General features: G+C 44.7%; 1 protein-coding gene across 1 annotated transcript in view; it reads left to right on the top strand.

Annotated features, from left to right (window-relative positions):
* The first annotated feature begins 1,941 nt into the window (after positions 1-1,941).
* LOC125435316 (solute carrier organic anion transporter family member 1A2-like) overlaps positions 1,942-13,781 on the top strand; it is a 75,293-nt gene continuing 63,453 nt past the window's right edge. Inside the window, exons 1-4 of the mRNA XM_048501505.1 lie at positions 1,942-1,972; positions 5,968-6,078; positions 10,894-11,035; positions 13,616-13,748. Coding sequence (XP_048357462.1) covers positions 6,007-6,078; positions 10,894-11,035; positions 13,616-13,748 — 347 coding nt within the window. The 5' untranslated portion in view covers positions 1,942-1,972; positions 5,968-6,006. The remainder of the gene's footprint in view (positions 1,973-5,967; positions 6,079-10,893; positions 11,036-13,615; positions 13,749-13,781) is intronic.

The following is a 13,781-nucleotide window of genomic DNA, read 5'->3' as shown; positions in this document are numbered from 1 at the left end:
AGTTCTTTGGAGCTCTCTCAGCCCCACCTACATCACAGGGTGTTTGTTGTGAGGGGAGAAGGGAAAGGAGATTGTCAGCCCCTTTGAGTCTCCTACAGGACAGAAAGGGAGGATATAAATCCAAACTCTTCTTCTTCTTCTTCTTCTTCTTCTTCTTCTTCTTCTTCTTCTTCTTCTTCTTCTTCTTCTTCTTCTTCTTCTTCTTCTTCTTCTTCTTCTTCTTCTTCTTCTTCTTCTTCTTCTTCTTCGCTCTTCGCTCGCCGCCGCCGCCAGGCTGCCGTCGCCGCCGTCGTCAAGGGCTAACCCCTCATCCGCTGCCCTTCTGAAAAAGCCTGGCGGAATAGCTCAGTCTTACAGGCCCTGTGGAATTCATTCAGATTCCACAGGGCCCTTATCTCACACAGGTGCTTATTCCACCAGGCAGGGGCCTTCTTTGTTAACGCTTCTTACATTCCATGTTCCTATTATAAGCACTGAACAGCTTTTGACTTTCCTTTTCTATCCATTCACGTCAAGCACTGCACGTCCTTCAAGCTGTGTCATTTCATATTGGATTATCACATGACAGGGTTTTTGAGGTAAAGGTTGGTCAGAAGTGGTTTACTGTTGCTTTCTTCTGCTCTGTGCTAACCAGAGTCAGCTGGAGTGGCACCGCTCTTGCCAATGGAAGATCCTTCACCAGTGTTACCTTCTGCTACAGCTGCTGCACAGCAGCTACCGTAAAGGATCCCTCCATCCCTGTCATCATTGGAACTGTCTGTTCTCTTCTATTGGTGTGGCCGTTGCTCCCCCAAGAAGGTGGATGCATCTTAGTCTGGTGTCTCAGCTGTGACCATCCCGCCTTGAGTGACTCTGCTAGGAAACTAGACTGCTCACAGCTAGGAATCTAGACTCCTCACAGAGTCTAGACCAGTGGTGGCAAACCTTTTCAAGAGCGAGTGCCCAAATTGCAACCCCAAACCCACTTATTTATCTCAAAGTGCCACCACAGCCATTTACCTGAATGCTGAGGCTTTAGTTTAGAAAAAATGGTTGGCTCCGAGGCGTGCGTTTCTCGGGAGTAAGCTTGGTGGTAGTCGGTGGCTTTGCTTTGAAGCAACCGTGCAACTCTTCCAACGGGTGAATCACGGCCCTAGGAGGATTTACTCATGAGAACATAAGAACAAGCCAGCTGGATCAGACCAGAGTCCAACTAGTCCAGCTCTCTGCTACTAAGAAGCAAGGCCCATTGCCAGCAACCGAGCTTACTCCCAGGTAAAGGATCGTGCTGTAGTTCTTCACATGAAAATCAGTGGGGTTTAACTTCACTACACTGCTTCCTCAAAACTAGGTCTTAGGTTTAATGCTAATAATTGAGCCCAGCGGCCCAGGCCAGCTTAGATGTGGGAGGGGCACTCTGCGCGTGCCCACAGAGAGGGCTCTGAGTGCCACCTCTGGCACCCGTGCCATAGGTTCGCCACCACTGGTCTAGACTCCTCACAGTATTGATCCCAGCTTGCTGGCACACACAAACCCCCTCACCTTGTCAAGGTGTGTATCCAAAGAGGTGGGGTGGGCATTCCACATGCTGTTTCAGATTTCCAAAGGTGCCCAAAGGCTCAAAAAGACCTTTGGACTAACAAGCATATCATGTTGGAATAAATTCTGTTCCTCCCTACAGTGCCTCTGGACTTTGGGGCTTTGTGAAATAATGTACTGGACTCTGAAAGTCCTGTCAGCAGCCATAGGAACTGTCGTCCATCACGGCTGGAGACAACTTGGGTCCTATTAGGAGTTAACTGCCTGTGGACTGGCCCAAAATCAAGGTAATCAAAGACCTACAAGGATTAACATTGCTTGGGGAATTAGAGACCCAGTCTTTCACAGATTCAGCCAGAAAAGAAAAGAGAGAGCCACAAATACGGACAGGTAGTGTATTGTCTGATCTGGGTCCGAGATGGAGACTGTAGCTGCCGTGAGCGATGGCGTCAAGGTGGGTGATCCCGCCACATAGCATTTTACTCAGTCGGTTGTTTGGATGATTGTAAAATAGAACTAGAAAAAGGGTCCGCTGGAGGGGCGGGGCGGTTTGTTGACTCTGGTTTTGTTTGGCCAAGTTCCTCTCCTTTTCTCTGGCTCAGCAAGTTGCTTACAAATAGGGAAAAAAAAGTTCCACGTGCCTCTTACAAAATAGTACATTCAAGACTGTTCCTTTCCCCCCAGTCCTACTTTGCCCTGCTTTGCCTCTCCGTTGAAAGCTCTCCACTACTGGAATGTTGTGCCTTTATTCCAGAGGAAATCCCAGGATGTGTTAGATGTGAGGAGAAGGGCCAATTCATTTCCCTTTAAGGGGATCACCAAGGTATGGATAGAAAGGTGGGAGTGGTAGGCATTGCAGCAAAGAGGATGGTAGGAAAAATATGTCCTGTTGTGAAGGGGAAATAACAAAAATGCTGAATGTTTCAATGGGGTATGCAGAATTGTTGCAGTTCCATATGTATCTTCCTGCTCTGTGAGTTAGAAACTTACCTTTAAAGAAAGCCGGGATGTTTCAGATTTCAGTAGATGTCAGTGGCTACCTGGTTCTGATCGATGACATGATATTGATGTTGATTGTGGATTGCGGTTTTTAACTTGAACTGGAAGATCAAATGACGAAATGGTAGCCAAGTCTGAGGATTACAAATGCAGCTTTGTTTATCAGATTGCTCTGTGGGGAAAGGCAACATTGCATAAGCACTACTTTTAAGGGGGGGGGGGGGGATCCAGATGCTATTAATATAGAGTTGGCTGGGAAAGAATTCTCAGTATGTGTGTTTACTATATTTTAGCAAGCAGGGAACCCCTTCCCCACCTATTTCCTTTCCTGCTGGCAGCTCTCATTTCCTGTTCCTTTCCCCCAATTCCTTCTCTTTTATCTGCTTCCCCCAGGTCTTCAGCTTCACTTATTATTTATTTAATCCTTTTTAATACCCCACCTTACTCCTCAGTGGAGGGCCAAAACAGTTTACATCATAGCTCTCTCTTCCATTTTTTTTCTTCACAACAACCCTTTGAGGTAGATAGACTGAGGCCCTTTCTGCACAGGGCAAGAAATGCAGTGTGCAGCCAGGGGTACAGGAGCCCAGTGCAACCCTGGGCCCTTCACACAGTTCTGGGTGGGCAGGCCCGGAGCCAATGCAGCTGGCTGATGCGCCTTTGCACAGAGGCTCGTCTGTTGTTACTGTACCTGCCTCTCCCAGCTGCACAGCAACGCAGCCGGCCACGGACGACCCCCGCAGCTATACAGACATCTCTGTAGGCAGGGAGGGCAAAACAAATAAGGAACGGTTGAGTAACCCGCCTCCTCCCACACGGGGCCGTTCACTTGGAGACGGCTCCAACCCGGCCTTTTAAAAAAGAATAACTGATAACATGTTTCTCGTTTACGCCAGGCTGGAGCGGAAAAATCGGGGCAGGCTCGATGCAGGGGTGGGAACCATGTGAAGTTCCCGCCCACAATGGGTTATATCCTGTCACTATACCGTGTTTATGGCCCGTGCGGAAAGGGCCTGACTGGTTCAGCAAGCTTCCATGGCAGAGTGGGAACTTAAACCTGGGTCCCTCCAATTCTCGTCTGACCTTCTAACCACTGTACCGTACAGGCTCTCAACTTTCCCTCCTTTCTTCCCCCTGGCAGCTTCTCTCTGGCAAAAGCCTGGCCAAGTAGCAAACACTGTGTAGTAGCAGTTTGCTCAGGTGAGTTGTTTGGTAGGCATTGTGGGCCTGGCGAAATGACCCAAGGTACGCAGAGGGTTCTGCTGAGCACGGGCCAGTCGTGTGACATCAAGTCATTTGATATCCACTGCCTTATCTGGGCGAGTCATGCATAAGAACATAAGAACATAAGAACAAGCCAGCTGGATCAGACCAGAGTCCATCTAGTCCAGCTCTCTGCTACTCGCAGTGGCCCACCAGGTACTTTTGGGAGCTCACATGCAGGAGGTGAAAGCAATGGCCTTCTGCCGCTGTTGCTCCCGAGCACCTGGTCTGCTAAGACATTTGCAATCTCAGATCAAAGAGGATCAAGATTGGTAGCCATAGATTGACTTCTCCTCCATAAATCTGTCCAAGCCCCTTTTAAAGCTATCCAGGTTAGTGCGTCAACGAATCACCAATTCCTCCTGTGGCAGCATATTCCAAACACCAATCACACGTTGCGTGAAGAAGTGTTTCCTTTTATTAGTCCTAATTCTTCCCCCCAGCATTTTCAATGAATGCCCCCTGGTTCTAGTATTGTGAGAAAGAGAGAAAAATTGCTCTCTGTCAATATTTTCTACCCCATGCATAATTTTATAGACTTCAATCATATCCCCCCTCAGACGCCTCCTCTCCAAACTAAAGAGTCCCAAACGCAAGTTGCATGGCAGCAATTTCACCCATTGGTTTTTGCTGGGCCTGACTCCAGTAAGTCTTCACTACAAGGCCTTGGAAAGGGCCCTCCTTCCTGTCTTTTACTAAAAGAAACCAAGTTTTCAATGCTGGCAATATTGTGGCTGCCTAGCAACATCTAGAATGGTCTTTGCAATCTCAGGAACTGCATTTTGGGGGACGTTTCTGTTTCGAAAGAAGGAAAGAAGTCAGACTTCTGTTTATAGACGCCTCTGCGGGGATTTTTATATGGGCTCTAGCCCAGAATGTCGATTTGAGGGCACTTTTTAACTCACTAGCAAAATGTCTGCCATCTTGGTGTGCAGGTGCATGGGGAAGCAGGACTTATGAAATACAAGGATTCCTTAGGGTGCACGCAGCCAGACTGTACACTCCTATAATGATGTGTGTTTGGAAGGGGAGTGGATGTTAGTGGTATTATAATGTGATTTTTATGATGTATTTTTTTAAACTGTTAGCTGCCTTGGTGGCCCTTATAAGGGCAGAAAGCCAGGATACGAATGTTGCAAACAAGTAAAATAAACAGGAAGTGGAGAAGAATGATGTAAGCTCCTTTGGGTCCCCACTGGGATTGGGAGAAGGTGGGATAGACATAGCAAAATACATAAAACTGTTGTCTCTATTTACAAGTGAAGCCCTGTCTCTTTCAATAGCAGCAGGAAAGTACAGAGGACTCATGCTTAAGGACATAAGAAAGAGCCTGCTGGATCAGACCAGAGTCCCTCTCGTCCAGCACTCTGCTAGTCGCAGTGGCCGTTGGGAGCTCACATGCAGGATGTGAAAGCAATGGCCTTCTGCTGCTGCCGCTCCCAATCACTTGGTCTGCAAAGGCATTTGCCATCTCAGATCAAGGAGGATCAAAATTGGTAGCCATAGGTCAACTTCTCCTCCATGCTTGCACCTCTGCATGCTCTCTTCAAGTGAAATATTTAATATATCCATACAGTGTGCACATGTTGTCTCTTTCTTCAGCAAGGTAGGGAGAGGTATAAGCCTTGAGAATTTAATCCTAATTGTGGGAATAAATTACAGGTTGGATTATATTTCCCAGTTCATCACAGACAAACACCTGCCAGACCGATCAAACCACAGGTGTCAAACTCGTGGCCCTCCAGATGTTATGGACTACAGTTCCCATCTTCCCCTGCCAGCATCATGCTGGCAGGGGATGATGGGAACTGTAGTCCATAACATCTGGAGGGTCACGAGTTTGACACCTATGGATCAAACAGTTGGAGTGTGTGCAGTCGTGGGATTCAAATAATTTAACAACTGGTTGTTTAGAAGCACCATTTTAACAACCAGTTCTGCCGAAGTGGTGCAAACCTGCTGACTCCCACCACTGAGTGTGTGGTATCACAATACACAGGAAGCCAAACAAAATTTAGTGATTTGAACCTGGACACTGTTGCTGTGCAGATTCCAAATTGGTTGTGTTTGTTTTCCATATTTTATCAAATAAGCGCACAAACATTCACAAAAGAGCTTAAGACCTGAACAGCAATTTTCAAGGTTAGTTTCAATATTCTCAACATGCATGTTGTCTTCTTTTAAAAGGCCAGTGGGACAAATACCGGCAACCACAAGGACGACTCCATGGCCCAATCAAAGAGCAAAATGAAAGGCACGAGGAAGCTAGCGGATATCTTTTGTATGTCCAAGTTTAAGGTACTGCAATCATCATTTTAATTCTCTGGTCAGTTACAAAAAACTTAATTTCCTGGTCAATTACAAAAAAACTACTAAAGACTTATTCAAGAAACATGCACAGAATCAGCTATAAAAGATCATTTTGGAGAAAACAGGTACTCCTGCCAATGGATGGAAACAGGACACCTGTTTTTCTCCAGAATTGTCTATTGGATGCTTATGTTCAAATAGGAGCTCGTATTACTAATGCTGGAAATATGAACCGACTCAGAGGTTTTCTTGTCTTTTACCGCCAACTGGGGGGGGGGGGGTATTGTTACTGGTGCTTCCATGTGGGGATAATTTTTATTTTTATTTTATTCTATTTTTATGCTGCCCTCCCCTGGAACTGGATAACGATTGAAATAACAGTTGATTTCTGGACTACAAAGATCAGCTCCCCGGGAGAAAATGGCTACTTTTGAAAGTGGACCGTATGGCATTATACCACTGAGTTCTTTCTTTTCCCCAAACCCTGTACTTCCCAGGCTCCACCCCCAATCATCCTGAAATATCCCAAACCAGAATTGTCAACTGTGAGCAAATGTCCTGTGAGGCTTGTGATTGGCTGGCTGAAAGACAGAGAGTTGTTGAATCAGTGTGAACAGCTTTTTTTTAAAAAAAAACATATTTTATTGTATTCTGTAAATTACATATAATCGTGTACACATAATGAAATTGTAAATCTTTCTTTTTTCTCTTTGTAACTGATCATAACCCTAGAATATAAATAATTTAATTATAAACAATACTATTGGAAGTGTTCAGCATAGTACATCCAGGCCAATTTTCCTATTAAACAAGAGTAACAATGAAGCCATTCTGGGAGAACATGGAGGAAGGAAAACACACACACACACACACACACACACACACACACAAACATAAAGATTGTGAACCAGCCAGTGAATTTTGCCCAGTTAAGGGTGGGGACATGTGCCGTAAGAGTTTTCAGCAGATTTTTTTTAACAGCAAAGCTAGATGGTTTGAAATGAAACAGTCAACAGCATTCTGTTTCACAGTGTGCACACGGGAACTGTCTAACCAGTGATCCCCAACGTGGTGACCATGAGCACTCCATAGATAGACAGACCTCTTCCCAGAGGTGGGATCCAGCAGGTTCTCACCAGTTCCCGAGAGTGGGTTACTAATTATTTGTGTGTGCCGAGAGGGGGTTACTCATTGGGTCTGCTTTTCCGTTAGAAATTCCATTAGGTCCAAAAATCATAAAGTCCTGTTGTTTCCTATGTGGCTGGTTAGCGAAGGTAGAAACCGGGATAATTCTCCCTGTTGGGCTGTTTTAAAAACATGTTTTAGAAATATGGTCAAGTTCCTTGTTTAAGGAAAGTATCCTTCTTTTGATTTCTAGAAACAAAATTAAGTATTTGAAAGTATTAAGTATTTGACAGGCAGTCAATTAGGGGAGAAGCAGTTGTTTCTGTTGGCAGTTGACTATCGGACTTGCTCTAATGAGTTTAAATTATGGACAGAAAGATACTAGCTGGAAATTAGGAACTTTTTTTACAGTAAGAGTTTTTTACAGTAACAGAGAAATTATTAATGCCCTACCCCCATAATGCCCGGCCACACACCCGTCATGCCCCGCCCAGCCCCATTGGCGCTATGCCACTGTTTGAATCCCACCACCATGGGAACCTGTTACTAAAAATTTTGGATCCCACTACTGCCTCTTCCTTCTATTAGTTTGTGACAACTGGCTTAGTACTCAACCCCCCCCCCTCTCACCCATAGTGACCATTGGTAACCATGGTTTTCCTTCTTTTCTTGCATTGTTTTCTAGAACACTGAGGTGCGAAATTGAAGAAGACTGCTTTTGTTTGCTCTGTTTGAACTGGCTATGGAGTCCGCTATGACAGTAGCTTAATCAAATTTGGTTTTATAATCTGGTGTTACTATAGTTCTACATCCAAGTTGTTATGCATTGTTTTTACTATATATCTATACATCTAATTCCCGCATGTGTTTCCTATCTGCGGATACCTAAATTCGAAAAATAAAATAAGTTTTTAAAAGTTTTTAAAAAGTAAAAAACAGAGTTGTCCGTGCATGTGCAGACAAATCTCTTTCCTGTTGAAGTGTTGGGCCTGAAGTGGTGGGGCTGTACATTAAATGGAGCTATTTACAGGGAGAGAGGAAAGACCACCTACCCTTACAGCTCTGCTATTGCTGGCTCACCCGAAGCTACTGGGGACTCCTGCTTTAACCTATACACTAAAATAAGGTGACCAGACGTCCCGCTTTTGAGCAATTTGTCCCGCGTCCCGCGGGGTTTTTAATTCTCCCGATTTTTGGAAGGCTGCCGCACTGCCTTCTGGGGCGCTCCCCTTTTCCCACCCTGTCACAGGGCGGGAAACCGGGGAGCGCCCCAAAAGGCAGTGAGCTCCTGTGGCCGCGTGTGGGGGCGTGCGCGCATCCCGCATCAAAAAGGTGAAAATCTGGTCACCTTACACTAAAACCCGCTACAACCTCTCTGTTTCATCAGGTGTTGTAGGCCAAGCTGCAACATTCATACATTTTCTTCCTCTATGTTCCACTCCAGCCCTGTTCAGCCGAGATAGGTAGGATGAACTTGGTTAGAGCCTCCTAGCCGTGAGAAGTGTGAGAAATTGGTCCAAAGTCCACTCTTCTGATTTGCTTTCGCTCCTGCACTAGAGTGTAGCCACAGCATTCTTCTTGATCAGCCAGTACCAATTCACATAAATCTTTTTGCCTTTGTGGCTCTGTTGTCAGTGGCATTCACTAGGCAACTTTGCCCTATCCTTCGTTGTGCCCTGGCATGCCAAAGGCACAAATCACTTGAACAGTGATAGTGTGAGGGTGCAAACAGCATAGCTGTGGTTCTAACAAACTGGGATCGTTTTGCAATACGTCGATGAACATACTGACCAGTGGGATTTTGAAACCTGCTTTGATTTTGGTCTCCTGAAAATCCTAACCCTACTAAAAACTGAAGCATACAGCACAGTATTTATTTGCTGGTTTATTTGTTTTATTCAATGTTCATACTGAACTCCCCCAACCAAGATCGAGCTTAGGGTCGCTGAGAACCAAATACACAAATCATTAAAATCAATCAGACACAATATCTTATGACACATTAATAATTGAAATCCAGAGCAGTTAAACTATCTCAGGCTGCTTAAAAATGGTTTGTACATTCCGCTTATGGGTAAGAATAAACCCACAAGTGACATAGCAGGTATCAACAGGGGATACAACACAAGACACATCCAGGAGAGGAGGTGGGTTGATGTGAAACCATTAGTGCTCTCAACCATAGGTCTGACAGAACAGAGAGTTCCACTGGACCAGGGCCAGGGCTGAAAAGCTCCTACTCTTTTGGAGGACAGCTGGCTACAATGTAGAGACCACCATTAAGTTGGCACCAGCAGAGCGCAGTGCTCTTTGAAGGGTGTATTGGGAGAACCGATCCTGGAGAAATGATGGTCCCAGACTGTTTAGGGCATAGGTGTCAAACTTGCGCCCCTCCAGATGTTATGGACTACAGTTCCCATTATCCCCTGCCAGCATCATGCTGGCAGGGGATGATGGGAACTGTAGTCCATAACATCTGGAGGGCCGCGAGTTTGACACCTGTGGTTTAGGGCTTTAAAGGTCAGTACCAAGACCTTGAACTTGATCCTGTGCCCAATCTGGAGCCAGGACAGCAGGGGGAGCACCAGTTGAATATGTGCTGCTCATGGGGTCCCTGTAAGGACCTGTCCTACTGCACTCAACTTGTAGCTTCCAGAGCAACATCAAGGGTAGCCCTGAGTAGAATGAGTAACAGTAATCCAGTCTAGACTGAAGGGGACCATTGCATGGATCACTGTGGCTAGATCAGGGCAGAACAGGTAAGGCAACAGCTGCCTGACTTGGAAGAAATGGAAAAATGCCATCCTGGCTGTATTTGTGCCTTCATCTCCAAGGAAAGTGAAGCATCCAAGGTCACTCCCAAACTCACGATGGAGGAAGCTGGTGTAAGAGTAACCCCTGTGTTCAGAATGGGTTGACCCAGAAAGGAGTGGAGACTCAAAGCAGCAGGAGGCAGCAAAAACTCATGAAGTTGGAGGAAGCAAGGCTACCAGGCTGGGACCTTGATGTAATTCTTTATAAGCTCTTAACACCTTGTTTAAGGTAACTGCAAAGTTGTTGGGAACCAGTGGGAAAGGAGTTGTTTATTTTTGTTGTATTGTAAATGTTAGAATTTATTGTTTCAGGGCTTGCTATGTATGTAGTTGATGGGAGTTTTTTGGGGGACCTTCATCATCTTGAATCCCGTTCATCAAGCCTCTGAAGTCTTCATAAGCCAACCACCAGCAAAGAAGAATTTGACTTGGCATTATCAGTAGACTGTAAATATAAAGACTCGAAATGCAACCTAAAAGGACTGTAAATTGTAAATGTTAATGTTAAAAGTGTTATTTGTTAAGAACGTAAACCATTTTGTTTTAAATTTAGTTCTTTGCAACTCCTTCCAAGTTCTGCCCCACAAAACCCACAGATAGAGGTTACATAAGCTGAACTCACCAAAGATTGAGAGCTGTGGACCTTCCCAACGCAGCCACAGGACTTCCATTTTTATGGGTGCAATTTCAGATGACTCTGCTTTAACGATCTCATCACAGCCTCCAGGCCAGAGTATCTGAGATGGCTTTCCATCAATATATACAGCCAGGTGTCATCCGCATATTGTTGACACCACTGCCTTGCTTTAATACTGTTTAGCAATCTCCTGTTGTTTATTGAACGGGTTTTCTTTATTTCTTTTAGGTGTTTCTACTGGCGCTGTTTTTTGCGTATATGAGCAAGACCATGTCTGGGGCTTATGTGAACAGCATGCTCACGCAGATCGAACGGCGGTTCAACATCCCCACCTCACTGGTTGGCGTTATCAGTGGAAGCTTTGAGATGGGTATGCAGGTTGTTACTCTTGGGCTGGATCTAAGCTACCTTGGCAGTTTCTGCTGATTTCCCCTTCCAGCTTCATATCCCTTCTGATGTCATTCCTCAGGGTTCCCTTGGCCCTAAAAACAGCATTTGGTCCGCACTGGGAAGGGGAAGCAGGAAAGTTCCACTCACTGATGGAAAATTTACTCTGAATTCAACCATTTGATAAGTTTGAAACATGCAATTCAAAACTCCACCTTAGAGTTTCTAGATACCTGTCCAGGGAATTGCTTTGTTTACATCATTTATACTCTGCTTTCTTCACTTGGTACTTCACGAGGATCAAACAACTACATACACCAAAGCCACTATACTAGTGGTGGCGAACCTTTGGCATTCCAGATGTTATGGACTACAATTCCCATCAGCCCCTGCCAGCGTGGCCAATTGGCCATGCTGGAAGGGGCTGATGGGAATTGTAGTCCATAACATCTGGAGTACATTGGGTTGCAAAATTAAAGGACACAAAACCTGACACTATAAGGTAGTTCAGCAAATTGTGCAATATATCAGTTTTGCGTATTTGGAGAATAATGCAACACAGACGTAAAAAGGTAAAAGCAGTCCCCTGTCCAAGCATTGGGTCATTACTGACCCATGGAGTGACATCACATCATGACCTTTACTAGGGAGATTACATTTACGGGGTGGTTTGCAGTCTTACAATAAACAATATAATAAAGCTGAACTACAAAATTAGAAAACAAAGCAACAAAATTTGTATAATGCGCATTGTCAACGGACATTTCCAAAACACTTCCACAGATACCGTCTTCCCTTTTTACAAAATGCTCTCCTGAACAATTCTGTTTCACACATTCAGTGGAATGACTGAAGTGTCAGAGCCTTTTATGCACTCAAAATTTAATTGCCCCTTTTCAATAGCTTTGCTGGGTTATTTGTTAAGGATCCCTTTTACAGATCAGCTATATCCCTGCCCCCTTGAGTCGGTTGTCTCCATTGTACATTGTCTTTTGCAGTGCTCTTATGTGTCCCAACTTAGGATAAAATGGATTGTGCCCATGTTTTAATAAGTAGGCCATGTTTTCTTGAGCAACTTTAGAGCAAAAGGTTCAGTTTTTCTCAGAGGATTCTGACCTTGTGGTTGTTCTATACAGGTAGAATTATACCTGTATAGCATGGGTTCCTTACAATCCTGGTCTGTTTAACCCTGGTTTTTCTGTTCGCATGGCTGACTGTTTCTGTAAAGGGGTTGAGTGAAGCCTAAGCGGGAATACCCCCACACACATAAGCCCAGGACTTCTGTATTTACATTGCAAGCATATCTGAACACTCCCTGTGTCCTGCGCTCTGATTGGCTGTTGTTTTTGAGTGGCAGTTTGATTGAACATCAGGCAGGGAGATCAGGCGGCTGGGTGGGAAAAATGAACTAGTTCTGCTCCTAATTGTTGTTCGCATGGTAGCAGGCTCACCCCAGGATTTTTGAAAAGAACCACCAGTTTGGTGGTTTTTGAACATCCTGGGAAGAGGGAAATATCATGGGGGCAAACTCACTTTAGTACTGAGAACCGTGTGAACATCTCTGCTGCACAGGAATATTTTTGTTGCTCAACCCAGGATATTTTGACCATGCGGAAACGACCTCAATGTACTTATTTTGTTACTTGTTTTTTAAAGGCCGCAAAGTAGTCGACTGAAGTTGTTTTTACGTATGGGTCTTGTTTGAGTTTTATGATTTTACTGTTCAAGACCTCAGTTTAAGAAGGGGGGGGGGGGTTGAAGAAAGAAGCGGCAGAGCTTTCCTGACTTCATTTTGGCAGACAATGCTACTATTTGGGAGACACAATCATGAATGATCGGGCAGCAGCAACTGTCCATCTTGTCTGTTTGCAGGCTGACAACTTCAGAGGTTTGGCTCAATGAAAGAAGCTGCCACTTTATAAAACTCTATTTATTAAAACTACAGACCAATTCCCTTTACAAAAACTGCGACTGGCCAAGATCACCTAGCCGGCTTCTTATGGAAAAGTAGGGAATCTAACCCAGTTCTTCAAGTAACAGACCACCGCTCATAACCACTACACCACAGTAGCTCTTAGAGCAAGTCCACTTCGATAACACTGTCAAATATAAAGAGACTGTCTCTAAATTGTAGATTCTGTCACTGTGCATTTGGTGCTAGTTTATCCTCATGAAGTGGATGGAAGGCCTTGGCTGATTGGCAATTTCGAAAGGTTTTACGCTTAATACATGTGTGCTGTAATCTTGGAGTGGAAGTTCAGGCAGCACAGAGTAATGGAAAATGAAAAAAGATAGGCAATTGTCATAGGAAAGAATTATAACTTTGCTGTAGCTGGCTATTCATCAGTTTTATTTTCTCCCAAACACTGTGTTTAATTTCATGGCTGCTTCAACCCCAAGAGAAATACAGTCAGTTGCTCATGGTGCCAATTAGCTGCATACAACATTGATGGAAAGTAACAGATTTTCAGAGAGGGAAGGCACAAGATTGAGGGGATGATATCACATCTCCGAGTCTTGTCTCTTAAAACATGTTCATACTCTGTATTATTTCTGTCTGCAGGCAACTTACTGTTGATTGCCTTTGTGAGTTACCTAGGAGCAAAATGTCATAGACCACGCCTGATTGGAGTGGGTTGTGCAGTTATGGCCTTGGGGTGTTTTTTGATGGGGCTGCCTCATTTTCTGATGGGAAGGTGAGTCTTCGTTTCCCTTCCATATATATCCTC

This window comes from Sphaerodactylus townsendi, linkage group LG06 (assembly GCF_021028975.2).
Source record: "Sphaerodactylus townsendi isolate TG3544 linkage group LG06, MPM_Stown_v2.3, whole genome shotgun sequence".
Taxonomy (NCBI): Eukaryota; Metazoa; Chordata; class Lepidosauria; order Squamata; family Sphaerodactylidae; genus Sphaerodactylus; species Sphaerodactylus townsendi.
This window is presented reverse-complemented; position numbering and strand designations above follow the sequence as displayed.